The 27,371-nt window shown below is 42.9% G+C and overlaps 2 protein-coding genes and 1 long non-coding RNA gene across 10 annotated transcripts in view; 1 reads left to right on the top strand and 2 right to left on the bottom strand.

Annotated features, from left to right (window-relative positions):
- The window catches only part of LOC117774403 (lissencephaly-1 homolog B), a 33,182-nt gene extending 19,793 nt beyond the window's left edge, over positions 1–13,389 (bottom strand). Inside the window, exons 1-11 of one of the 2 annotated variants that reach the window (XR_004616066.1) lie at positions 13,231–13,385; positions 7,505–7,792; positions 6,124–6,208; positions 5,929–6,003; positions 5,425–5,631; positions 3,890–4,058; positions 3,422–3,524; positions 2,968–3,196; positions 2,047–2,148; positions 1,799–1,955; positions 907–1,696 (exon numbers count right to left, since the gene is read on the bottom strand). Coding sequence is in view for 1 of the 2 variants with exons in the window: in XM_034606821.1 (XP_034462712.1) it covers positions 1,623–1,696; positions 1,799–1,955; positions 2,047–2,148; positions 2,968–3,196; positions 3,422–3,524; positions 3,890–4,058; positions 5,425–5,631; positions 5,929–6,003; positions 6,124–6,208; positions 7,505–7,536 (1,233 nt within the window). In the remaining variant the exon portion in view is untranslated. Of the gene's footprint in view, positions 1–434; positions 1,697–1,798; positions 1,956–2,046; positions 2,149–2,967; positions 3,197–3,421; positions 3,525–3,889; positions 4,059–5,424; positions 5,632–5,928; positions 6,004–6,123; positions 6,209–7,504; positions 7,793–13,230 lie in introns of those variants that run through there. The other variant, XM_034606821.1, reaches the window with a different exon arrangement.
- LOC117774406 lies at positions 248–19,479 on the top strand. Its single transcript, XR_004616067.1, has 3 exons — positions 248–906; positions 17,117–17,128; positions 19,391–19,479. It is a non-coding gene; the product is annotated as an uncharacterized LOC117774406 (long non-coding RNA).
- LOC117774398 (clustered mitochondria protein homolog) lies at positions 14,118–26,904 on the bottom strand. Of its 7 annotated transcripts, XM_034606812.1 has the most exons (31): positions 26,479–26,904; positions 26,228–26,350; positions 24,825–25,914; positions 24,575–24,788; positions 23,932–24,095; positions 23,683–23,854; positions 22,772–22,912; positions 22,563–22,693; positions 22,307–22,461; positions 22,068–22,193; positions 21,808–21,955; positions 21,577–21,669; positions 21,106–21,324; positions 20,654–20,829; positions 20,212–20,544; positions 19,970–20,106; positions 19,714–19,815; positions 19,492–19,592; positions 19,238–19,390; positions 18,856–18,918; positions 18,514–18,761; positions 18,350–18,434; positions 17,564–17,717; positions 17,069–17,208; positions 16,905–16,985; positions 16,666–16,791; positions 16,100–16,221; positions 15,847–15,940; positions 15,612–15,746; positions 15,464–15,537; positions 14,118–15,354 (listed from the first exon to the last, which is right to left on the bottom strand). In XM_034606812.1, the coding sequence occupies exons 3-31, from the start codon at positions 25,869–25,871 to the stop codon at positions 15,240–15,242; spliced, it is 5,049 nt and encodes a 1,682-aa protein (XP_034462703.1). In that variant the 5' UTR covers positions 25,872–25,914; positions 26,228–26,350; positions 26,479–26,904; the 3' UTR covers positions 14,118–15,239. The 7 variants fall into 7 exon arrangements, with proteins under 7 accessions (XP_034462703.1, XP_034462701.1, XP_034462697.1 ...); XM_034606810.1 differs by having other exon boundaries at positions 24,575–25,914; positions 26,228–26,309; positions 26,420–26,904; XM_034606806.1 differs by having other exon boundaries at positions 24,575–25,914; positions 26,228–26,355.
- Positions 26,905–27,371: the final 467 nt, after the last annotated feature.

Genomic DNA, 27,371 nt, shown 5'->3' with positions numbered 1-27,371 from the left:
AAAAACTAAATCCAATTTCACCACATGGATTGAATTAAGTTATATTCAAGATGTTCTCTCAAAGTTAAGTTTGTCTTTCATTACTTGAAGTCTTATAATTTCTGGACATTTTATCTATTTTAATTTGACCACAAGATGGAGCAAAAAATGTGAAAAGTGCAGGTGATGACCTAACAACGCTGGATATGGGAGCGTCTGAGGAGCACGTGAATGAACAGCATGTTTAATGTGGTGTGGACTCGAACGTGCACCAGTATCTGACCTCACTATGAAACTTTGCCGTGGTGAATCCTGTCTGACTCCCAGAAGTCATCCTTCATCTCACCTCCTTCCCTCAAAGAAACCACACAAATAGATCAAACATATATTTACAGAATTTTATTTCATTATGTTGCAAACAATGACATCCAGATATATTGATACACAACTTTTACTGTGGGTGTATGTGCATTTTGTGAGTGTATGTGTGTGTGTGTAGAAGAGCAGTGACACCACAGAAAGCAGAATGAAAATCCCGTGAGGGAGCCCTCAATGGGTTAACAAGGCAGAGATAGCGAGCAAGAGGGCACCGGGCGATTCTCCGGGGCGACATACACACACACAAATCTCATAAAAGGTGAGCAGACTTTTTCCTCTGTAAAACACACTTTTGCTATGGGGTGTGTGCCTGTGCTCTCAGCAGCTTAGGGATCATTAAGGTCCTGTGAGTGTCTAGAAAGCAAGTTTGTTAAAAGAGATGAAGTCGTATGAATGAACACAAGTGGGTGAGAAGCTTTGCCTCCTCTCTCTCTCTCTCTCTCCTCTGACCATCAGAGCAGAGACGGTGGAGAGATTCTCCTGTCATAATATACAAACACACACACATACATACACACACACACGCACACATCATGTATACACACACACGTACACGTACACTCACCCACAGAACCTCATGTGATTCAACTAGGAAGCTGAACGCTTTTTTTTCTTCCAACTTATTCTCATCTCCTCCTGGACAGCTTCCACTCGTTCTTTCTGTTACGCTGACTTTCCACACATCTTCTCTATCACCATCTGTGCAGTGGCAGACCACAACAATGGAGGCATGGAGTAAAACAAAACTAAAGATAAACCTAAACCCCTTCAACGTGGGGTGCCATTGGTTTCCGTGCACTGTCAGTTACCTGAAATCCACCTGTGCCAGCACACAAGGATATTTACCCTTTTACCCGACAGGAAGTCATGACAACAGAATGCTAATTTCGGCAAATTTAACAGTATACAATTTTTTTTTGTTTCACCATGCAAGGAATACTTCTTATTCTTTTGAGTGTGTTTATGTGTCAGAGATTGCGTGACATTTATTAAGCGTACCCTACATCCAGAATAATTTACATAAAAGGACAATAGTCTTCTTAATAGGGCTGGACTGATGTAGGGGAGTGGGGAAGGAGAGGGGAGCGAGGGGAGGGGACGGGGAGAAGGGAAAGCGCCATGGTCAACTATGGTTTGTAGTGCGAGAGGTGAGGGGCTGGGTGTCAGGACAGAAGGGAGAGGGTCGGGTGGGGTGTTAGGACTGCTTCTGGAGCTTGGGTGGGGGGGGAGTCGGAGGCAGGACAGGGCACGAGACGGACGTGGTCTCAGCGGCACTCCCAGACTTTGACTGTCTGATCGACACTTCCCGTCACCACGTATGGAGCAGTCTTGTGGAAATCTGCAAGAGGGGTAAACAGTTAATGTATTTTCACAGGGTACCTCTGTCGTTTGAGGAGGAGGAGGTGATGCAAAATTAATTTCATAGGTAACTGTGTCTTACCCAGAGAGGTAACAAAGTGTTCATGGGCACACAGGGTCTTCATGCAGCGTTTGTTCTTGTAGTCCCAGATCCTAAGGGTTTTGTCGTCAGCACAGCTCACTATGAATCTTCCTCCAGGATGAAACAAAATCCCACGGACCCAGTTGTCATGTCCCACCTGAAGAACAAAGACCGATTATCCACCACTCCCTTTACTCGTTAGCAGGAACACAGAGACATTCATAATAACCATCGCTTGAACAACTGACCAGAGTCATAAGGCAGAGCCCAGTGCTGACGTCCCACATCTTAATGGTTTTATCTCTGGATCCAGAGAGAAGGAAGGGGCCAGGCTTTCCACTTTTCTTGCTCTGCAAAACCGAGACAGGGAAGATGTAAGAAACAGTGAGTCTACATGAAAGAGAACAATGCATCAAAAAGATGCTTTTAAGATATGAAGGGGGAATTTACAGTATTGACAGTGGTAAGGCTGCAGGAATGTTGGTGTGTGGGTTGTTCAGATGAATTTGCTGACTTTCAATCAAACACCAACATCAGGTGCAAATTTAAATTTGTCTAATATTTTTGCTTTGTGCACAGTATTCTCAAATATGAATGTGAAAATGTCTGAAACTAAAAATTCACATACAGCCCCTCTGAAATATTTCATGAAAATCTCCAGATGTGAGCATCAGTGAATGTGTACAAGTAGTTTATGACAGTCAAATCCTAACCCTGCTGAACATCTGCATGTTAGCATTGTCACTGTAAACTTGATGATATACAGTTGTTTGCATTGTGCCCAGTGTATCATTGTTTCTAAGTACAGCCCCACAGAGACACCAGCAAACAAATCTCACTACCTGAAGATCAGTGTGGGGAGTTCTAAATACAAAAGCAGCTGATTGTGACAGACTGATTAGTTTGACTCAAAATCTTCTACTGCTAAAAACAGAACATTTTCCATTTCCATCTTTACTAAAGCCTCACTGGCCTCACTGAAACAGAGCTTGTTCTGTTGTATGTTAACGTTTTCTTAAAATAAGAACATTGATTTCTAATAAAGCAGTCAATGCAGATCATGTGATTCCACTTTGGTATGAACAATTGTGGGAAACTCTGCAGCTGAACCAGACGCACACAAACATCCTCTGTGGGTTAAGGTCAGATCCTGTAGCAGCCGTATTTACCTCGGAGCCTGTGGCCTCCAGGATGGTGGGGTGAGCAGTGTCAGGGGCCCAGGCGATACACTCTACCACATGTTCATGCTCCCGCAACTCAGCTTTGCACTCCTTTGAGGTGACCACCCACACACGCACCGTCTGGTCGTTGGAGCAGCTGGCGATCAATGAGCCGTCCTGGTTGGGACGCACCATCCTCACCCACTCTCTGTGGCCTGTGAAGGTCTTCACACAGTACCTGTACATGGATACATTGTAAGTCAAACTGTGAGAGAGCAGCTTTTAGCATGAATCAAATTTTATGCTAAAGAAACAGTATCAGCTCTATAGTTTTAAACATGGGAAGGAAGAATGAAAAGATGGAATTTTTGAACATGGAAAAAATGATCAAAATGCATTATGATTTCCTCTGCTATGTGAGCTTGTGGTGGTGAGAGTTGTAATAAGGCTCGCCCTCACTTACCCAGTGGACACCTCCCACATCTTGATGGACTTGTCTCTGGAAGCCGACACTATGTGGTCACCATTTGGCATGATGGCTACAGACGACACATTGTGATCGTGGCCTGGACGACACAGTCAATAGTTTAGTTGTGCGACTGGTCTGAGTTCATCTAAATACTTAAACCAGAGTCAGATGTGTACAAAACTATTTAGATTCATAACATTAGACCAACTCTTCATTAGAAAAAGACTTTTGTATTCAGTTACTAAAAATACACAGAAAATGATTGAACACCCATTTACTGTATTTGTTGGGTCCATTTCTAAGTAAAATAACGTTGCATCAAATCAAAAATGAGATAGTTAAGAAATTTCTAAGTTTCTGTATCAGCCTATATATTATTGTATATGTATGTTTGTGTATAAGCGACAGCAGTTTTTCAGGTGCTCTTGTACTATAGTCATTATCATTTTAAATATCACTTACCATGCATTGTTCGGATACACTCGAAACCCTGGAAGTCCCAGAGTTTGATGCTCATGTCAGCTGAACATGAAGCCAACAGCTTCCCTGTCTGGTCAAATGAGATGTCCTGCACAGAGTCTGTGTGGCCCTTCAGGGTTCGCTCAAAGTCCCCGGCCTCGTAGTCCCACACCTACAATTACAGACAGTCAGTCAGACACAGGAACTTCAGTCTCACCTGCCTCGAGCTATTTACCTTACTCTAAACGTCACATTTTACTGTGAAATTTCTAATTAATTGAGTTTCCAGCAAAAAGTGTGTTGTTTGAATAATGTATTTTTTGATAGATTCAACAGGTGGGATGAGTTTCAGGTCACATCGTTTGTTTTAACATTGAACTGAAAAGTGAATAATGAAACCTGCAGTCAGACACAGATAAACTGTTAAATATTAAACAGTTTACTCTAAACTGAAATGAAGAGTAGTGGCTGAAAGGGGGAACAGATTTGCATGTTTCCCATGGTGCTCTGCTCTGGGAGTGTTGCCTCTGACAACAAGTGCATCAGCCCATCTCCACACAGATGAGCAGTGACAAAGCAGAAAAAAGAAACAAGAGTGAGGGAGGAAGGGCCGGGAGGAAGAGGGGGATGGGGGGAAGAGGAGGATGGGGGGAGGAGGAGGATAAAGGGAGGGAGAGGGGGGTGCATGCTGAAGCAGAGGCAGGGAGGATAAAAAGGCAGAGCAGCCTCAGATCTGCAGTACAGCTTTGATCTGAAGGGTCAGAGCTGCAGAGGCTGTGTTGTGCTGAGATGCAACGCTCACTGATCTTGCTTTCATTCACTTTGCATTCAGCCACCACAGCCCTTCAATATTCCTGCTAGAGACACACTTTTATATATTAGACTATGTGAAGATAAGAAGAGCAAAAGGAGTCATTTCTAGAGACATTTTGACATTTGCAGAGAGCAGACATGGGACCTTGCGATACATAAATTAATGCATAATATATAATCTTGTTAATTGCTGGCCATGAATATTTGTTTTCAAGCTGTAAAACAATGTTTTAGGGCAGAATTAAAAGTAGTTAAAGTCTGCACTACACCACTAACTTTGTTAAACATTTTCCAAAAAACTTAAGTGACTTAAACAAATCCTTTTTATGAATACTTATATATAATATATTAACAACACACCCTTTGTACTAAGATATATTTATACAGTTACAAATTGCCTTTAGTATTGTAGGCATATACATGTGAATGTAATACAATATAATACAATGCAAAAGCCATGCTGCAGAGCTCCTTGTTTACACTGTTAGACAGGTATTGATTTAGGTCTATGGACTCTCTGGAGGCTGCAGTGGTTTGGATTTTGTTGCATCAGATTGAATGGTGGTAAAGGTGGATCATAAATTTCAACAGTAACTGAATATGACGGGTTGCATTTGGAACTGATGATCAGGATTATTGTGCTGTATTAAATCAGATGTAGGTAGCTGTACTTAATAAAAGGGCAGATCACTGTGTAAACCCTGTTTGTAAACATACACACAGACCTTGATGGTAGCATCCTCAGAGGCTGTGACCATGACAGAGAAGACAGGGTGGAATATAACACGCGTGACCGGGGCACGGTGCCCGCTCAGGGCGTATCTCTCTGGGGGACGGGGGATCCACTCCTTGGGATCTCTCTTCTGACCCACAGATCCTCCATGTGTCATCTCCTCCTTCGCCTCGTTTAACTTTGACTCCAACTCCATCACCTGAAGCAGGGGGACGAGACAAGGACCAGAGGAGTTGGAAGAAAGCGATCAGAAAAAGCTTGTTCCGATAAAATATAAAGAAATATGTCTATTCTTAATTACGATTTCGAAAAAGCTGCTGAAGTTAACTTGTTTTTGTATTTACATTATTCTAGGTAGGAGAGGGAGCATGGTGACAAGTACCAACAGCTACACTGCAAGCCCACAGGATAAGTCTGCATTACATTTGAATTGTAAAGCATGTATCAAATATCTCGGCAAATTCAAAAAACACAATCAGAGTTCAACATTCCTTACCTTTTTCTGTAATCTGATGACTGAGGTCCATTTCTTTTCCAAAAGCCCTGCATACTTTTTATCTACCTCCTCATTCTGTGGGTAGAGGAAAGACACAGACAGTGAGAAAGGATCCACTAACCTCTCAGTAAATATTCAAGTTAACAAAGTTTTGTCATTTGTCTAAACATTTTGGTGTTTTCTGTCGCTCCTTACCATATCTATCTCTGCCTCTTTCTTGAAGGTGGAATAGGCCTCCTCGTATCCATTGGAACGGAGATAGTCGGCTATAGCTCGGTTTCTGTGAAAAGGTTGGATAAAACATGTTTTAAAAAGGTTTCAGGTGTTAACACGTCATCAGTTACAGATCAGCTCGTCAAAGATGCATATACCTAGAGCCAATTCTAAGGTAGTCATTATCAGGGCAATTTCAAGTTATTATTCCTAAAATAGTAATATAGTAAAATGAATTACACTTAAACAGATAAAGCCTTTTATCTATTAAATATCAACTCCACCTTAACAGAGATGCTGGCTGCTCCTTAAAAAAGAGGAGGCCACACCCAACAAATGGGAGCCATTGGATTCAAGTTTAACAGCTTCAGTTTAAATGTCCACAAATTTGAATATGTTCCAAAAGAAATTACAAATCTCCAGCACAGAAAATAAAATGTAAGGGCTGAATCATGTGGAAACTGTGTTTTGCTCTGCTGCTTGGAAACCACTTGCCACAAAGACTGAACGCTGGCAACACAAGCACAGGGCAACCACAAGCACATGGAGACAACCTTAAACACTGAGGCTCTTCTACAAACATACAGACGTATAGACACACACATTTGAATAAATGAGTTGAGCAGCTCCTTGAGATGATGGCTGAATATTTAATGAGTAACGGGGCTAAATTTAGGGCTGCAGCTATTTTGAACAGCTTATAATTGTAACCCTGATACAACTGTGTGTTATAAACTTTGAACATTCAACCACAACGGGCAACAGGATTTCCACTTGACGATCCCAATCGAACCATTTAACAAACTCAACATAGACAGTCCACTTGTTCTTGACTTATAAGAGTTCGACAAAGATGATACAATATGTTGTGTTGTCTAGACTGGGCTGTGCTGAACTGGAGTGCATGCCATGCGATCAGCGAGCCAGATACCACTGCACAGAGTGGCGCACATTAAAAAAACATCATTTTTTCAAGTTCCTCCTCGTTCCCCATCCCCCTCACTTCTTTGCTCCGGTCATGTGGGTTATGAAATATTCACTAAGTAGCTATCAAGTGAAGCACCTTGAAGCTCACATCTCGTCACATTTCCTCAATGGTTACACATTCTTGTTAATGAACGCACTTTCCCACTACATCTGTATTAACTTTTTCACGATGACTCAAACAGCTGATCATAATCCACTGCTTTCTTAAGGGGATGTACATTTGTGTTTGCGGACAAGCTTTGAGTTATTGCTAAAAAGCCTACATGTACATGGCCTTAAATACACTTCTACACGAGCACAAATGTTTGTTCGTCAACATGTCTGTTCTTGTTTGCATGTATAATGAGCCGGCACACATTTACACCCAGGCACTCACAGTTCATCTCTTTGTCTCTGTGACAGCACCATGGTGGCTGCTGTTCTCTCCCTCTTGGGGAGGTGAGGGTGAGGTGAGGTACTGGGGGAGTCTGGCTAGGAAGTGTGTGGCGACGAGGTTTCTGGCCCCTCTGGGATTTTCTTCCTTCAGAGACTCGGAAGTGGTGAAAAAGGGCCACCGAGGGGGGAGTTAAACTGGAGGTGCTGCTGTCAATCAACCGTCGTGACAAGGCTCCACGAGTATTCACAATGGTCCAAATCTCACTCACTGATCAGACGTGCCCATCACCTGATGAAGAGAAGAGGGAGAGAGAGGAGTGAGTTAAAAAAAATACAGGAAAAGTATTTGTACTTTCTAGGAATGAACGACACATAAGACACTATTTTAGAGGCTCTGTCATGGATCTTCAGACTAGGGCTGGGCAACTTTTACGACATTTATAACCTCTAACCAAATTAATCTTGCTCATGTCGGTTAATTCTGTTAAAACCGTCCCCAATGCGTGCATTCATGAACTGTAAGGTTTCTGCTTTGTTCATTTTGCAGCGGCCCGGGTACCCTTTACCTGAGCTCCCTTTACAAGTTAACAAGAAACACAATCAGAAGCTATTAGGACATGTACAGGACTTGAAGTTTACTTTGTGTTAGTTTGAAAATAATTGTAAATTAATCGTGATTTTGATTTTAAGTCATATCACCCAGCCCTACTTCAGACCCTTCATCGCTGCCTCAGATTTTACTACATGACAAACATTTCCACACATATTGAGAAAAAATATTTGTTGTACAACTAGAATAGGGAATTCTCAACCTTCTTGATCTGTGGATGTTGCAAAAGCCCAGTTTATGTTTCTACCAACCTTTGTAAACAATTTATGACTGTAGCAGTTTCGAACATTTACTATAATTTGAGTCTGACTTCTGGGGACAATGTGATCATCCCACCATCCCAATAGAAGAGCTGAGATCAACATCACACGCTGCAAAATCACAACTCACCCCTCAGTGATCACTAAACTAATAACGAATCACTTCCTAAGCTTCCACACAGCACCTGGGGCCACAATTTCACTAAGCTGCTTAGCGGCTAGACCAGACAATTTACAGTCTGTGTGTGTGTGTGTTTCAAAGTGACAGAGACCACAAGTCCTCCTCACAGCTGACAGTGCAATGTAAAGGGACTGGACGGTAGCTAACAGGATTAACCCCAGACATTGGGAGAGGACCTAAACAGCAGGTGCCCTTGTCTGTATCTTTGTCTGGTGCATCGTTCTTGTTAATTTCTTTGTCTATTGACAGCTGCTGCTTCTAAACACGAAACACTGCTTCAAGAAAATAAAGAATGGTGTTGTAGACAAGTCTTGGATTTCAGATTGGTTATTTGTTCTGCATGTATTTATACTTTGCAGATGAGCATTTCTTTCCATTGGAAGCATGGCAGCGGCAAGGGCCAGAAAACACTGAGCCAGGGCCGCACCTCAAGTGTCGTAGAGAGAACTCAACGTGATGAATGCTCTGAGTTGACAGGACACTAGTGATTGTAGCAGAGCAGCACTCTGTGTGTTTCAAAAATAGCCATTTGACCAAACAGACCAACCTCCAAACTATTACATAACCAAGACAATCCGTGGCTCCTGCACCTGTCTTCGACTCCTGAGCTTCGCCACCTACTGTATTTGAGAGATACACACATGTACTAATAGATACAAATTTTATCTTGTAAAAGCATTTTCAAGTCTCTATTTCTTACACTAAGATTATTGGTATCAGTTATTGCACTGAGAGGCAAATGTGCTGTTATCTTTGCTTAGTGTGAGTCAGTGGGAACATGGTCAGGGTCATAAATTACGAAGGGTTCAAGGTCCTGTCTGTGTCAGGTTTATCAAAAGGACATAATGCAGAGGCCATTTCTTTATGACCGGTCTGATGGCACAGTCCGTTTCTCTGAACAGGTCACGATGACTTTGAATTCACCTGCACACATAAACAAGATTCTACCAAAGGAAAAGGAGAGCCAGAGGGTTTGTACTGTTTTCATAACAAACGTGTCTGTTGACGTGTGAACTATGCAGGTGGTCATTTCCTGGTGACGTTTGGTTCAGAACTTCAACATCGAAATAAGCTTTATATTCCATTATGAAGTCACAACTTTTCAAATCTGTCATTCAAGATGGTGCCTTTTGACAACATCACAGATTAGATGGTCAGCAGTTTGACTTTGAATTAAGCTTAGATTAGTGCTGAAAGTGTTGATATAAAAATAACTGCCAACCACTTAACTAAATAACTGCTTTAGTTATTTATGAAATTCCTTGTACGGTCTGATTGTCAGCCATGACCGGACTGCTCACACTGTACTTGTAAAATGCCTGTGTCAGTGTATACAATGTTATCAAACGAAAGCCCATTACAGAGGCTACGTCATGTGATTAAGTGAAACGTTTCATCTCTCATCCAAGCGGCTTCTTCAGTTCAATTCACTTTCACTTAGCATAGGCAGGTCAGGAAAAAGGAACCGAGTTTGAGGAATCCACTGACATGTCAGAAATTTATCGGAGAGACTGAAGATCACTCGGGAGCAATAAATCGCAAAATGCACAGCAAATGACAAAGTTGAAAATCGTACAACTCTAAAAAGAGTTGGAACAAAAACGGGCTTAAATCGTACAGTGTACGCTCAGCTTAACTTTGTGCTCTGCACAGTTACTTCATTGTGGAACAGTGTGTAGCACTCTTTGCCTGTAGCAATTAGGAGTACGTTTATATTTACTTTTTGACTGTCAAACAAGACAACATTTGAAGACATGACCTTGAACTCTGGTGAATTGTGATGGACACTTTTCACTCCGATATTTCATAGACTTAAAATCGATTGTAAACATAGCAGCTCTTACGTAGATACGAATAAACTATTGGAACACAAAACTGTCAGAAGATTTAAAAAAACAGGCAGATTGGTTTGAGTAAAACATTTCAACAGATAACAAGAACATTCTCAAAGAACCAATATAAGATGGAGTAGGATCCCTTCTTACTGCATCCACTCATGATCAAAGTACATAAATACAACTTGGATACCTCTCCTGCTCACTCAAGAACTACATAATGTTCCTATACCATAGCCTCTTAGTTAACACTGAAATATAAAAGGTGAAAAGTTTATCTGACTTAGCTTGGGGCTACGATAGCCAGCTGTGACGTCAATTTTGCCTCATCTGTCTTTTTCAGGGCACTGGATATTTGTTCTACGTCAACACAGAGCCATGTTCAGTTAAACAAGCATCGCCTACAGCAGTGATGTGACACAGACTCTACCTCTATTCTCCACACAGACAACACTTTTCAAGCTTTACATTTATGTAACATTCTCTGAACATGTGAAGAAATGTCTTTGTAAATGCAACGGTGTGTGATCCTTATAAAAATAATACAAAAATGTCATGTTTCTTAAACCCCCAGGAGATGAGCTTGGACGTCTTGTTGTTCAGTTGATCCCAATCATATTTAATTTACAATGATCCTCACACTGGAGAAGCTGGAACCACGAACGGTTGCTGCTATTCTCGTTTAATAATTGATTTAAACAATCATTTAATTAAAACTGTTGCAGACTACCTGTGGAGCAACTAATCAATTAATGAACAAATTGTTTGTCATTTTATAGGTTGTACAAACATAATTAAAGTAATAGTTGGAGGGGCACCTAACTGTGCATCAGGATTAGAAGAAGAGCCAGAGGATAAATATGCCCCAAACTGCTGTTTCGAAAGGATCCTAAAGTCTTGAATTGAAACTACCTTAATATATATGGCCGATGCTAATTCTTTTGTCTAGAGTATTGCTTTAATCTTAACGTACTTTTTAAACCAGGAGTGATATACAAAAAGTACCATTGACTACAGAAGAGGAGCCAATAAACGTAAACACCAGGAGACAAAAAGGCAATGAAAGCAACACATCAAGCTTTCAGTCATCGTTCTCCGTTTGTGTGGAGCTGCTGAGCAATGCCCCTCCTCATGGGGTGACCTTCAGGCCAAACAAGACCATGACAGTACAAACTGACAAGGCAATGTTTGATGACAAATTAAAACAGCACGGAAAATAATTTGTTTCCCTCAACTGGCAACCTACACAGCACTTCATGACTACTTTGAAAACAATGATGTCTCTCAACTCCAGGATTTCCCGACAATATTAAGTAAATGATGTATTGCTGCACAATAAAAACAGTTCAAAAGTTAGTCAAACAGTATATATGACATACTGCATGCGTTTTCAATGCTCTGGACTTAAATGTGACAAGAAGATCACGTTATATCCAAAACATAACACCAATACATATTTGTTTATCCTTTCATTAAAAAGTATTGCAATTAAGCAAGTGTAGTTATTAACATACAGAGGGGAAAAAAGGTGAATGTGGCAACAACACCAACGTTAATGTATCTCAACATTTTCTGGGTAGAAGATGATGGAGAAAATTAAGCAGAAATAAATGATAATTTCTCTCATAACCTTTTCTAAAGGAATAGGCCTTCACCTTTAATGCTACGCAATACCAGCTACTAGACAATCTGCAGGCCTTTAGTTGGCTTGATGAAATTCAGCACACGAGACCTTTCTATGAATCAAGTGAAATCTGTGCACGTTAGCCAGGTTCAGTATCGTTATTCCCGGACTGATCCTCTTTCAGCCTCCACCCTGGTTGTAAATCCTGGGTAGACTGCGTTAAGGGAGCGCGCATCATGCACAAAAAAAACCAACCCAAAATGGGCTGAACACTGTTTTAATAATGGAGGAGGAAATCTGGCCCCGGTGATGTCTCTCCCAAGCTTCGATGGCCACAAGGGCAAAGTTGCAGCAATGGCTCAGCAACGCCCTTTCCAGCTAACGTTAGCTTAGCACGGCAACGTACGCGTTAAACCGGGGGAGCTGTCAGTTTGAGCCGAGTAGATTTATGCTAACACCCAGTCATCGTTTCAAAACACAAAAGGGCGTTGGTCTGTGGCATCGAGAAGCCGAGCAACACAACCGACCCTTGACGATATGTCAACCGACACCTCGTTAACGTGTACAGGGGGATGTGATAAGCGACCCAAGTTTGATTATGGGGCTATTAGCTGTTATTCACTCGCAGAAAACAGCACTGGCTATCAGCGCGTAAAGTTACCCGTACAAATCAAGTGATTCCACAACAATCACGGGTTCGATTGAACGCGTGACATTCAAATTGTGCATTTTTCCTCAACAACATCATCATACTGTTTGCACCCGGCTGTAGAAAAACATGGCAGCAAACTGACAGCAGCGAAAGCTAGCTCAGCCTGCTAACGTACCACGTTAGCTCGTTCGCCGCAGAACTCCCATAAATAGCCGAAGCTAGCGTTAGCCAAATGTTCGGCTAGCTTTCACAACAAGTGTCTCGATGCGAGTCCCGCGTGGGCCGAGGAGCGCAGAGCCGCTTTCAACGGGCGATAGTGACACGAGGCGTAGTCCGCTTGTATCCCCGCGACACTACCGTGACGTCCAGCCTCTAAACCGAGGCGCCTGCGAGGGGCAACTTTGCCACCTAGCCTAGCTTAGCCTAGCTTAGCCTTCGGCCTCTCCGCCATTTTGAGATCGGGACGGGAGAGCGCAGACACTGCAGGCGATTCGTCGTCCAAAATAACAAGTCTTCCCAAGTGCCTCAACAAAAATACAGCCGCGTGTCGCAATGACTAACTCACCGTCTGGCAAATGGCGATTCTCATTTCCCCCCGACGGGTCCGAGCAGGCGACGGGAAGCCGGGTTTGGATGAGATATGGTGACTTTTCACATCAGCCGGTGCCGCCGCTCAGATTTCTCTCCTCTTTGGTACCAGCGCGCTCGCTCCAGCTAACGGTCGCGATTGGATATCGGCTGCGCGCACGTAGAGGTGAGCAGGGCGCGCGCAAAGTGCACATCTCCCCCTCTGGTAATTAAAGTGGATCAGATAATAATAATCATGATAAAACATTAATAATAATAATAATAATAATAATAATAATAATAATAATAATAATATACTATAATAACGATACAACATAAAAAATAATGATGATAACAATAAACATACATAATAATAATAATAATAACAGTAGTAGTAGACGTAGGTTAGATTCGATTTTTATTTGAACATGTTTAAAGCAAGTAAGAAAAAAGGCATGTCAAACAAATGAACAACAAATGTTCAAAATAAATACAATTATGTCAACAAATGTTCACTTATTGAATCCTACCCACTTTTTTCATATTTCATCCAAACATTTTTGTGAAATCTGACAATAAATCACAACCAGCAAACAAAGACATTGAGCGAGAGCATTTAAACAGATCCGATTCATTTTCTTACTCGGCTACTTCCATTCCACATTCATCCATTTCATATATACTCAGTATATTGGTTTCCAACATCTGTTTGAATTGATTTAATGTTTATTTTCATTTTGTCATCACAGCTGATACTTGACCAACTTTTTAAACTGTAGTGTTTTTAGTTATATAAAGAATGGGCTGGTTGGCTCTCTGTGGTTTTACTAACAATTCTTATAGTTTCTTTTGTAGTATTATTATGTGCACAAGTTTGAATTTAAACAACCTTATTGAAAAACAAGTGTATCTCTCTTTATATGAGCAGCTGTAGTGATGATGAAAAATCATGCAGCTGCTCCAAAGGTGGTGAATAATGAAACGACTCCAAGGAAACTAACATGACCTTTTATAATTCTACACCAGCCACGTGGCTGCATTTTCATATTAACAGTTCTGAGCAATACATTGAAATATCAGTAATTTCTGTCAAATTCTAAAATACATTTCACTAAGTTCACAGTCAATATCGCCTCATTTTATGTCAATAGACCAACTGTCAAAATGTCACATGATGACATTACAATAGCACATCAAAGTGTATCCAAGGCTTTGATCAAGAGCTTAAAGAGACATTAAAAAAGCCTTCCACTAACTCCATTTATTGCTTTTTTTAAATTATCTGCTTATTGTTTACCTACAGTAACATGGATATTAAAGGTCTGCTAGTACACATTCAAAACGATAAAAGGGGCTATTTTAATAATCATAAACAAATCATCAGTCATGTTTGTAGAGGTGTTCATGGCACAAGTGTGAGACCCAGTGGACACACAGGGGATTGCAGGACGACAGCACATCATTTAAAAAATACAGGAACTTTGGCCTTTTAGTACAGTGAAGCTACATTATTGTTTCTCAGTAGAAGTTGCACTTAACATACTGTACAAATCTGGCAGCAGAATAATAATATAAAGTCAAGGGTATATGCATTTGTCGGACAAAATGATCACCATTCACACTCAATTTATTGTCTAATTAACATAAGCTGCATGTTTTGGGGCTGTGGGAGGAAGATGGAGTTTCTGGAGAAAACTCACACAGACACAGGGAGACCATGCAGACTCAACATAGAAAGTTAGCCATCTGGATCAAATCTATAACCTATTAGGGGCAGTGCAAGCCGCTTTACCGCTTTACCAGAGTGCCACCCAGCTTCGTTCATGGATTCCATTTATTCCATTTATAAGAGCTGTAACATCCTTCACAGACAACAGCAGAACAAACTGCCTGCACCTGTCTGTTCCTTGGATGTCCGAAGTATGTTCACCTTCAATTTGTCCAACTTTCATCGGCCATTTTCAGAAGTCTGACAGAAAACACAATGTTCTATTGTAGCTGCATGGTTCAGTTTTGTTGTCCTGTGTCTTTCCTCCGCTTTAACAACTGATTTTCCAGCTCTTCCACTTGAACCTTATCCTGTCTCTTCATCCCCTTCCTCAGGTCTGCTAGATCTTTTGCACTAGAGAGAAAGACACAACGGATGCAGCAGTTTTAAACAAGGAGAGGAGAGATCAGGATTAAAACCATAATATAATTGATAGCCTAACTGGAAGTGTTTAATCGTTCACCTGAGGGGGATGAGAATGATTCCACACGTCAGGTTGAGCTGCTGAATAATCGCCTGAAGGCTCGGACTGGAAAACTGGACAGAAACACTCATGAGATTAAGCAGAAATTGACTTACTACTTAAGGACGTGGACTTAATCAGTACAAACCTTCAGAGGCGGAACACAGGCACCGGGCGTGTCACTGTAGAAATGGTTGATGGCTTTCTGAAGGACCACAGCCTGCTGAGTGAGGCTCTTCAGATATTCTGAGCTTTCCTTCGTACTGTCGTGGTTCTCACCGACCTTCATATGTGCAACAGCAAAAAGGTTTTAGTTAAAATTAGGAGAATGTAGCATCAACACAACACCAGCAAACACGATATTCCACACTTTAAAAACACACCTGGCTCTTATATATCGTATAAGCCTCTCTTTCATGTTGCAGAGCTGATCGAAACTCTCCTTTGGTCTCGTATACGGTGGCGAGCAGATGATGACTGTGGAGAAGACAGTCATGGAGACGCAGAGATGTTACAATAGCAAATGAAGAGGAAGCATTTCTCGCATTTTCTGTAATTGTAATGTGTTTTTGTCTGTTTCTGAATAGAAAAATGTGGGGAAAAAACAGCCGAACATGGAAATAAACTTGTAGTCACCTGTGTGCCAGCCTCACAGATGTGGCGCCGCGGTATTTTGAGGTCAAATTTAAGGCATTCTGTAGGAACTTCAGGGAAAGTTCATGCTCCATCAGTCCATGAAGCACGAGACCCAGCATACTCTGATGTAGTGGAGCACAACAGGCACATTAATAACAAATACAAAAAGATGTCATGGCTTATTTGAATTTACCAGTACCTGAGTCTTTTTGTTAGTTTGTAAAAAATCTCTCCTCAAGATTTATTCCCATTTAAGTCTCCCCCAACATTACTTAAAGGCTTTTTTCTTTCTATTGCTCCCTCCTTTCTGATTTGCTGTATTATTACCTCTGATATCATGTTTTTGCCCGAGTCAGTTGTTTCTCGGTTTGTTTCAGCAGGATTATGCAAAGACAACACTTATTAACATTTAAGCTTTCATTGTTCAGGCTTTCCTAATGAACCAAATCCACATTGAAAGTGTATAAATGACTTTAAATGTCAAGAATAGATCAATAACATCTTAATGGTTCTTTTGTGAAGTAGAAAGAAAGAAGGCGATACTTTGCAGATGTGTTCTCACTTACATCCAGCAGTGCGACCTGCGGATGGTCCTCTCCGCTCACAAGCAGCGTGAGGTACCGTGCTCGATACAGCAGCTTTAAGGAGATGGAGAGTTGGCCTCCAGCAAAGCAGTACAAGCCCAGGTGAGTCTGAACGACAGACAGGAGAAAACCTCCAGTCAGGTGAGATGTTTGTAAGAGAAAAGAAGATTGACGTGCTCCACACTCTGTCTGTAGATCGATAAGAAGGTGAAGGAACTCACATAGTCTTGTATGGTCTGTGGATGGTCAATACCCTGGAGTCGCTCACTACTCATAACAACCTTTTCCTGGTGGCTGAGAGCCTGTGAGACATGAGGAAAACTGTGCTTTATGACAGTCTGGGACCAGACAATAAGTCATGAAAGGAACATTATTGAATATTTACATCCGCATATTCCCCCAAGATGTAGCTGAGTCGTCCCAGGAGACGCAGACACACGCACACGTCCTCATGCAGGACCCCACAGACGCTGCTGAACAGAGTCAGGGCCTGGCTTATCAGCTCATAGCCGTCTCTGAGAAGCCCTGAGAGCAAAAACATGAGCAAAACATGTACACAACAAGCTAAGGACACCTGCATTAGAATATAGATGTGAGCTCTTAACACGCTGAATGATTTTAACACATTAGCAAGTTAAAGTCTGTGTGAATCACTGAAGCGTGGATGGACGATATACGTTTTAGAAGCTGGATATGACCCTAAATACAATGTTTGTGTATAAGTGAGCAAATGGACCTCCATCAAGTGGAGTCATGTTTACAGGTCCAGTTGAGCAACTATTCCTGTCAAGGTTCAGTCACATCCAGCACCCAGGCGAGGCCACCATGTGATTCTCAATGTAAACACACGCACTCTACTTGATGTCTGTGCATCTCTCACCCTGCTGCACTGCCACCTGTGCACGTTGCACAAGCCGTGTAGCATCTGTCGCTGTGGGCTTGAGATGTTTGACCACAGGGAACATGTTGACGACATCTTCCTCACCAAACACCGGCCTGTGTCGAGACTCAAACACATACTCCCTCAGCTGTACCTAAAAACAGAGAGAGTGAGAAAAGAGTTGCCAGCTTTGGTTTTTCATTTCATTTTCTGATTTGTTTATATTGAATTTTATTTATTATAATTTTTTCTCTCTTTTTCTTACTTTATATTTTTGTTGTAACGTTGCTCTTATTGCTGAGCTGACCTGTCCTCTTGTCCAACACTTTTCATTGTACCATTAACCTCGTGTTAACTGATATACAACATTAAAACTTGCTGCATTTTAAAGCGGCAATAGATAACTTTGCCCTTTGGTGACCCCCAGTGGCTGCTTGTTACCACCGCTGAGGAGGTTATGTTTTCACCTCTGTCCGTTTGTTTGTCAGCAGCATTACGCAAAACCAACAAAACAGATCGTTTTCAGAAAAGAACTCATAAAATGTTGGCGCAGATCAGGACAAGGCAGATCCACGGATTTCTTTTGTCACTTTCTTTAACGTTGTAAGAGAATGGACTTTTTTTTGACATTTTCACTGATTTCTCATGCATGTTTTAGAGTGTGTGAAATGTGGTGCAGCTTGATTGTATTGGAGGGGACAGTTGGGCCCTGGTGGAGGTACATGCTCTGCTGAGTGCCACTCCTATGTAAATGTATGATGAAGAGTGACATGTTAGATGTCTAACCTGGATGCCCATCTTGATGGCGATCTCTCTCAGGAGGGAGATCCTCTGAAGGCCGTGCTTTTCTATCACTTCATCTATACTGTCACTGGATACAGAGAGAGGCAAAGTGTAAAATCCTGTATCTAGCCACACACATTCAGTAATCACAGACACACACCATGTACCTGTTTATCATGTAGTTGAAGTAGTCTCCGGCCTCAGCCCTGATCCTGCCCCACAGCTCGCTGGGGGTCAGCCTCGCCCACACGCTGTCCGTCAACAAGGCGACTCGACTCCCGTGGCTCCGTCGGCGTCGGCTCCTGCGGCGAGAGAGCAGCTCATCTGAGCCGGAGTCGGGGGTGCAGGACGAGGAGCTCAAGAGGCAGTTCAGGAAGTGACTGACGGCAGCAGAGAAAGCTGCAGGTTCCACATCCTGAGAGAAAATGAAGATTAGACACTTAGCTGGAAAATTACTGCTAGATTGTAAAACATGAACATTTTAAGTTTCCAATATTTGAGCACATCACCTGTAGAAAGGTCCTGAAGATGTGTTTTGCACTTCTGATGATGACTTCACTGACAGCAAGTCTCTGTGAGGGAACATCTGATCAGTTCTCTCAAAAGCTTTATTCAAAGAACATGTAATCAGCAAGAAAAATGAGTGTTGCTCCACGATATTTTATTTTATGTTGTTATATTTCATGCTTTGTTCTAAGCATTTTATTTGCTTCCTTACTTGTGTACTGGGTGTACTTTTAACTAGAGTTTACCACATTTGTTATACATATTGCATGTTCTTGTGCTGCTGCTCTTATTTATCTTTTTGTGAGATAAAGATCATTTTCAACTCAAGTGGACAATAAAGTTGTTTTTTTAGTATAGAGTTAATAACATTTGTGGTAAAAGTACCTTGATGTGGCCGAGTCTCCCTCTCTCCTCCACCCTGTGCAGCTCCCCCAGTAGGGTGCCCAGGTATCGCACGTTCACACCCTGCAGGTGGAGCACCGATGTCAGGGTCCCTCCATCCATCGGCACTGCTGTGTGGTCGAGACAGTCCCTCAGCTACACACACAAACACACACACACAAACACACACATAAACACCATTATCATCACGCATGTTAAACTTCATGCACATAATTATTGCTTCACACAACGCTCACCACTGCTGGAATCTGATTGGACAATAGAAAAGCGGCTGCGTCCCATAACAACTTCCTCTGTCTCTGAACGTCCTCGACAGACTCAGCTGAGAAACGAACACCTGCGGCAAAGACACACACTGTTTAATCTGGTGTGTGTGTGTGTGTGTGTGTGTGTGTGTGTGTGTGTGTGTGTGTGTGTGTGTGTGTGTGTGTGAGTGTGCGTGTGTGCGTATTCAGTACCTGGAGAGCAAACATCTGGATTGAAGCGGATGTCAAAGCGAGTGTCACTCACGGATCCGACAGCCTGACAAGCTTTCGTCATCACATCTCTTCTCTGAGATTCTAAATGAGTAAAATGTGAATCATTACAAAATATCACAACCGATCAATGATCACAACCTTCTGTACTTTCTCAGTCTTATGGTTCTCAACTCAATTTCTCTCTGCAGTAAACCAGCTTCTCCTGGTTAATCAATATTCTGCCGGTGTTAGTCACCCATGGCATCTGCGGCTGTGGTTGTATCTCCAGTTCTCGGCTCACAGACCAGATCTTCTTCACTCTGCTCCGTAGCTTTATCCTGGTCCTCCAGTTGGCTGAGCCCCTGGGCCACCATCTTGACATAAAGTTCATACCTGCAACACAAAACACAAGTTAATAGAATTAAAGGCTTTGTTTCCAATGGTTTTAATGGGGCCCTACATGGGGCTCTATAGGGGCCTCACATTCCCCTCCCTCACCTCTGCTGGACAAAGGCTTCTTTCAGCTCCGGTCTCAGGCTGGCCAGGCTGTGACGATGTTCCCGTGGGTAACCCAAGCTCCTACATTCCTCTGGCACCTCCTCGACCATCTCCCTCATCTCCCTCGTCTCACTTGCAGTCTCTGAGAACTGGAAGTTGAGGTCAGGGGGGACGGTGCGGAGAAGATCCAAGATGTAAGGTCGTCCATCATTACCCAGGATGCCCTTGGTTTCAATGCCAGAGCAAAGCTCCACTGGGATGTTGTCGTGGTTGAGCACCTGGTGACGCAGGATTCTCAGTGGTTTACAGGTTTTATCCAGAAGCTCCAGAAACCTGTGGGAAAAAATACTTCTGATCATATTGAGTAAGGTTAAACTTTTACTTGATCAAGACGTAAATATCTGAAATAGACGTTTTTGTTTTCTGCTGACGTGAATTTTACCTTGGGTGCGTAAATACAGTTGCTCCATAGTCATTAGAGCCATAGACGAGACTCTGCTCCTGACTCTTCTCCAGTATCCCAGGAACAATCGTCTGAGCGATGACACGGACGCCACGATAATCCACCACAGCCGTCCCAAGGGTGTGAAGCCCGTCTGTGTCGACAGATGCATATGCCTGCGTTGCATAAAATCAGTTTGATTATTTTTTTATTGATGATAAGAATATGAAAACATCTGCATGGGGGGGGGATAAGATCAGACAGACACAACATCTGAAGGGAACATTTGAAAAGTAGTCCATGCAACTGCAGGGAGGATTGTCACCTTGATGTATGACTGATAAATGTTGTTTTTCCCTTTAATGTTCACATATCAAACCCTGATAGAACAACTGAATGTAAAAGTCAGATACATCCTCATTTCTCCTGCAGGTGTTGACGTCTGGATCTACCTGAGCTCCTCTCAAGTCGCAGGTGGCAGCAGCGTGAGCAGCAGTGTTGCCCCCCAGTGGTCGGTAGTGCTCAGATATGTCGAACCCCAAGCTGAGGAAGATGTTGTTCCAGATGAACATCTGCATATGAGGCGCCTCACTGGGGTTTATCGGCATGACGTTACCGTCGATTACGGCCACAGCACCTTGTGTTGCAGCGGCAACAAAGTCACTGTTGGTCTGGGAAGATTGATTTAAAAAAGGTAATAAACAAAAGAGCAACAAAAAAGCAACACAATCTAATACCAGAGCGGAAACATGGGGGAATTATATAACATTTATTAAAAAGCTGAACAGCACAGAGAAGTTTAAGAGGATATGGGAAGTGTTATGTGTCTCAATCCTATATACTTTAAGTCTCTAAACTGATGATCTCACAAATCTGCTTCTCCACTGATCTGGGAGAACATTGGAAAGAAGAATTGAAATCACCTTAAACACGCTCCTCTCTCTGTGCAGACGCTCCTGCAGGGACTTCCTGGGAAGTTCCCTGCATCCCTGCAGCTCCTCATTCCAATCCCGGCTCTGTGGTCAGAACACACAATCTAAATATCAGCATTATCATCACTATCAGTGCATACATACATGTGCCCTTAGCTCTGTAGTTTAGTGCAATATTATATTTCCTAATTTAGCCTGATTCCCCTAATTTGTGTCTGCAACCTGCCCGGCTGTGTGCTTGTCCTGGCCCATGTGGCTGGCGTGCGTCTCCTCCGCTCGGACACAGTCCAGGGTGTGCTCTCCGTGGGGGGCCGCCCAGGTGAACACCTGAAAAGGTGCTGCGAAACGCTCATAAGGGTGCAGCTGGACTCTGGCTCAAAGCAAGAGACAACATTTACCTGTTAGCAACGTCAGAAGGTTATGTTTTACCAGATTGATATTTTCTCGTCACTTGATGGTTGGAGGTGATAACAGACACTCACCTTCTCTTCTGCAGGGCACTGAAGTTTTTCCTGAATGCAGGACTGACGTGATTCAGCAGCTCAACCAGGGAGTGGCAGTGGGTTTTGGGAGCTGCAGGTTTCGGGTTGAAGTTGAAGGCAGTGGACCTGGAGCAGTCAGAGCACACAAACTGTAGCAGGAGTTTCTACAAACCTCATTGATTACAAAAGCAATAGGCACTTAAAAACTAAGCACTTAGCAACGACAGTGTAACGCTCACTGGTTGAGGTAGAAACCACGTGTAGACGACGTAATGTTGAGCTCTCTGTCCTCCATGGTCAGGGCGTTGAGGTACATTAGGTCTCCGTGCATCTTCCTGTTCCCTGGAGGAGGATTCCAGCTGCTCATGGTCAGAACCCGCAGGCACTGTAAAGGCTGTAAGGACACTTCACTATGAATTAAGAGAACATGTTGCATTGAAGTTTGCACAATATGTTTAACAAAGTCATATTTGCAGTAATAGGTTCATCTCTCACCTTCCAGTCGTCTCTGACCGGCTGCATTGGAAGAAGAGGTCGCTCCTTACATCCAGGGAGGATGAACTCCGGAGGCCTGTGGTCAACGGACTCCTTCTCAGAGACTCGCCTCTTCCCCACATTTTCACCGTCTGAAACGATGAATATGTTGAGTGACAGAAATGTTCAGAATGAGTGTGACGTGAGGAGGTGTAAGAGAAGAATGTTACCCTTGTCTCCTCTGGTGTAAAAGGTGAGGTATGACAGCGAGCTGCCGTTCACGCCGTTGTAAGCGTCCGCAGGGTCGAGGCTCCTCAGAAGATCACAGACATGACGGAGATGAAGACGAGCGTCGCGCACTGTGTAAGAATCTGCAACGAGATCAGAGGAGATGCTCGTACAGTGCTGGATTCAATCTGCCATGAGTGCATGATGAAGGGATCGTGTTTATTGTTGCTGCGGTGCGTTTCATGAAAGACGATAAAGAAACAAACCAGTGTATGTTCTGGACAACACAACAACAGAGCAGTGTTAGTGACAGATATTTAAACTTTCTAAAACAGCCTGTAAAAACTCACAGAAAACCACAGTTTATCATGCAATCATTTCATAGGTGAATTTAATACACAGTTCAATATAATAATTGAGAAATAAACAATTCACACACTATGTAAATATTGTATATTTCACAGAACGCAACTGCAAGTGACCAGTACATTTAGGAACTTATAACTTTATATATATTGTGTCAATATGGTTCTTTTCTGGTCTTGATGACCACAAAGCTCTTTACAGTAAAGTTTCATCCATTCACACACACATTCATACATTGCATCCATGTGCAGCGTCTTCCTCTGTCACACATCAGGGGCAATTTGGGGTTCAATATCTTGCCCAAGGACACTTGGGCAATCGGAATGGAGTAGACTGGGATCTGGTTAGCGGACGAACCAGTTGTAGCTGTAACATTCTTCTCTATCAACAGATCTGTGAACTAATGAACACTTCTATATTCAAGTAAGAACAACTGAGACAAAGAGAGAGAATGTGTTCAGCACCTGTCGAACTTATAATTGATGCTGATTTGAACTTCTAGAAAAATCTAACTTATAATGAGAACAGAGTAGACGGAGGCCGTTACCCTCCACCAGCTTGATCAGCGCTCCGTCCTGAAGGCCCTGGATACAGCTCAGCTCTGTGAGGTTGTCCAGCGCGGTGCCTCCAAGCTGCAGAGAGAAACGTGTGCGATGGCACGTGACCTCGTGATCCATCAGCACCTGGTGCAGCTCGGCCACCAACATCTGGCCTGACACCTGAGAGCGGAGGAGAGAGTGAATCAGAGAGATGTGAAGATACAGGGAAGAATCTTCAGGGGAAATAAGGACAGAACCTGGAGCTCCAAACTCTCTGTTCCAGGAGGCTGGATTCTGACAGTACATCCCGTCTCTTGGAGATCAACTATGTCACGGATGCTGAGTTGTTCCTTTTTGTCAGGATCACATTGTTCCACACCAGCTTCCTCGGGGCTTTCTGCATTCTGAAGAGGAGGAGCTGCTGACAACAGTGCACAAGAGACACAAACAGATAAAAACTGTCATATGGAGGAACACTTTTTTACACAGAACTTTAAATTAAAAATAGAAAAGTTGTAAAATATAAATAAATATTAAATAAAATTGCATGGAATAACAATAAACAATTAAAGTGAAATATAAAATTCTTAAATGTGTGAAAAAAACCTAAAACTGAATAGTCTGATTGAAGAAGAAATGATTAACACATATGGGATAAAAAACTAAAAGGAAAAGTAATTAACATTTCACTTTGCCTCTTCTCAATTTCACTTTGCCATATATTTTTAACATTTAATCATGGCCTGCTGATTATCCTAAAATCTAAACTATAATAATTGTTTGTTATTGTTTGGTCTGCGAATAAAAGTCTGCCTCTGATGTGCGATGATCCTCTGTACAAGCTTCCACTAGAAGCTGCAGAAGCATGTATGAATAATTCAGTTTAATAAAACCACCCACCTTTGACATGCAGTGCTGCCAGAAACAACCTGTCGACTAAAAACAAGGTCAACTTCTTCCTCTCAGCTCCTTCCTCCTCCTCCTGAGTCAGATCCGTCTCCACAGCCTCCTGCAGACCTGAACTCTCGGCCTCGTCCTCTTCCCTCTCCGGTGGGTTTTCCTGACATTCAACATGTTCTTCCTTCAAACGATCTGTCGAGTGATCTGTGTCGTCCTCAAACAGATTCATCTCTGTTTTCGTGTTAAGGTCCTTTTCGTTTACGTTCTGATGCGAGCGCTCACTCATCTGCTCGTCATCCTGCCCGCTCTCCTGCGTGGGGTCTACATGACACCCTGCAGGGTCAAAGGTCGGCTTCCTTTGTGATTCCTTCTCCTCCGTGTTGTTTGCATCATGTTCAGCCGGCATCACTGAAGTGCACTCTGATTGAACACTTACTCCTTTGTCTTTTACATCCGCCTCTGTCCAGGTAAACTCTGCATGTTCCTCACCAACCGTGTCCTTCTGCTGCACCTTCAAGACATCTGCTTCTTCAGTGTTCTCCTCTTGTAGCTCAGTGTATTGTTCTGTTTGTAATATACAGATTTTCACTTCTTCTTCTTTTGCTTCCTCGTGTAAATCTCTGAAGGACAGTTTGTTTCTTTCTGAATGTTCTTCCACTTTCCCTGACTCCTCTAACCCAATAAAAATGTCAGACCAGGTTTCAGATCCCAGCATCTGTTCACTCGCTTTCTCTGATGGCAAATTATAGAGATTTTCTGAGTGTCTCCCTCGTGATGTTTCCACCTTCTGCAGTATTTCGTGTTTTTCCTCAACATCCTCAGACCTCAGACACACAAACATCTCTGTCTGTGTCTGAACCTCTGCCTGAGTCTCTGTCTGAGTCTGCACCCCCATACCGATCTGTGTCTCCATTTCCGTCTGCGTCTCCACCTCAGAGAACCCCCTGTTTCTCCTCATGATGCTCCTCTCTTGTCCCGGGTCAAACACCCTGCTCACTCCCTCCCCTCGCCCCTCTTCCTCCTCGGACACCAGCAGACACACCATGGGCTCCACCAGGGTCATGTCCCCTCCCATGCTGCTGCTCAGGATGATGTCGGGGAACAGGAAGTGCTCTGGTTCGAGGGATGGGTTCGTCACGCCGGCGGAGACGGTCAACAGATCGTCCTCCAGGTCGTCACAACATTCACTCTCTTCGCTGGACAGCAGGGGGGATCTTTCTGCCTCGCCCTGGCCTGCTGTGTCCTTACACTTAAAGTAGTGTGACAGAGTGTGACAGCACTGCACTATGTTTCCCATGGTGCCTTTCTGAACAAAACAGCAATGCAACTCTGCAGAAAGCCTATGGGAGAAAAGACAACAGTGTTAATAGCGTTTCAAGCTATTAAGAGAAAGTTGAATCACAGTTGATTGTAACGTATTTTTGTTGCTTTCACCCTGAGAGATGATGGAAACTCCTCCCGGTGTTGAGTTACTATTTAAATCTTAAATGCACAAACGCCTTGTATTAAGCTGCTAAGTATACACTGTGAAAGGCTTAGTCACATGTGTGCGTGTGTCTGTATGTGTGGCAGGTGTGAATACAAGCAGCTAAGAGCCTTAGACAACAGCTGATGACAGAGAGATTACAAAGTGTTCCTGCAGCGGTGTGTCACCTTTCAGTGGAACGGACTGGAACACCTCGGAGACTGGATCCGTTCAGATGAGCTCTGGAACGATGAGGGACATGTGGGAATCCTGGAAAACAGATGAAAGGGCTCGATGACGAAGAGCTGCCTCTGAGCTCCACAGAATTGTATGAATCAAAACACACAAGACCTCAAATTAGTTTTGAAAAAGTAACACACCTTATTCGAGCTCACAAGGACAAACAAGTACAGCATCAAGATGACATGATGGGTCCTACCAGGCAGTGCAGAGAGAGGGAGAGACTGTCAGACTGTGTCCTCTCCTCCAGACTCCTGAAATCAGAGAGGTGGCGTCTCCCAGGTTTTCCTCCAGAGCAGGAGACTCCCCTCTTTTGTCCTTGCTGCGAAACTACGTTACACAAACGGAGCTTCAGTGCATGTGTGTGTGTCCGCCGTTCATGGCTGGAGAGGGTGTGTGCTGGAGCCTGTAGGCCTCACATGCACATTCACACACTTAGTACCCATTCAAGTCCAGAAGAGGGCAACCTCCCTGCTGTTCATGATGTAACTTCCTGTTACCGCTCTATGCACTCTCTAGCAACCTTGAGTGTGAGCACATGCAGAAGATGTAGAAACACAAGCAGCAGGAGGGTTGCAGCTCCTCAGTGTTTTGTTATATTTGTAAAAAAAACGACACGTCACATCCTTCTCCAAACACAAAGTCCTGGAAACAAACCTCCAGTGTTCAGGCTCCGCTCGGCTTGCACAATTTGAGGAGTGAGCTGGAAACGATGGAGCTCCGCGGTTGCCATGGCAGCGCTGCAGAGGAACATTAACATTCCGAGCACGGTCGCCAAGACAACAGTGGGAACAGTCTAGAATGGGACATTTGCTCTGAGACAAGTGTAGTTTTGTGTCAGTGATTAAATAAAATATGTTAATTGAATGACTCCTTATAATTGTTAATAAAGGAATCACCGAGTTGATAAATGGATTTGAAAATCTAGATTGTAATTAAAACTTTCTTTCTCAATTCATTTGTATATTTTCAAACACAAAGAGAGTTGAAATTAGTTAAGATAAATAAATTGATAAAAATGGAAAAATAAACCTTCATATATATATAAATATGAATTAGTGGGTGCATTGCAAATAAATCTGTGTGCAGTTT

The sequence above is a fragment of the Hippoglossus hippoglossus genome, chromosome 14 (assembly GCF_009819705.1).
Source record: "Hippoglossus hippoglossus isolate fHipHip1 chromosome 14, fHipHip1.pri, whole genome shotgun sequence".
In the NCBI taxonomy this organism is placed as follows: Eukaryota; Metazoa; Chordata; class Actinopteri; order Pleuronectiformes; family Pleuronectidae; genus Hippoglossus; species Hippoglossus hippoglossus.
The sequence above is the reverse complement of the archived record's forward strand: the minus strand, read 5'-3'. Positions and strand labels throughout refer to the sequence as shown.

Excerpts from the sequence above, each read along its gene's own strand:
- LOC117774398 (XM_034606810.1), bottom strand. The coding sequence starts at position 25,871 with ATGGGAAACATAGTGCAGTGCTGTCACACTCTGTCACACTACTTTAAG. Across the intron at positions 23,855-23,931 it reads CAGAGAGTTTGGAGCTCCAG|GTGTCAGGCCAGATGTTGGT; the intron begins GTTCTGTCCTTA and ends CTCCGCTCTCAG. Across the intron at positions 22,194-22,306 it reads CGTGGTTTCTACCTCAACCA|GTCCACTGCCTTCAACTTCA; the intron begins GTGAGCGTTACA and ends TGACTGCTCCAG.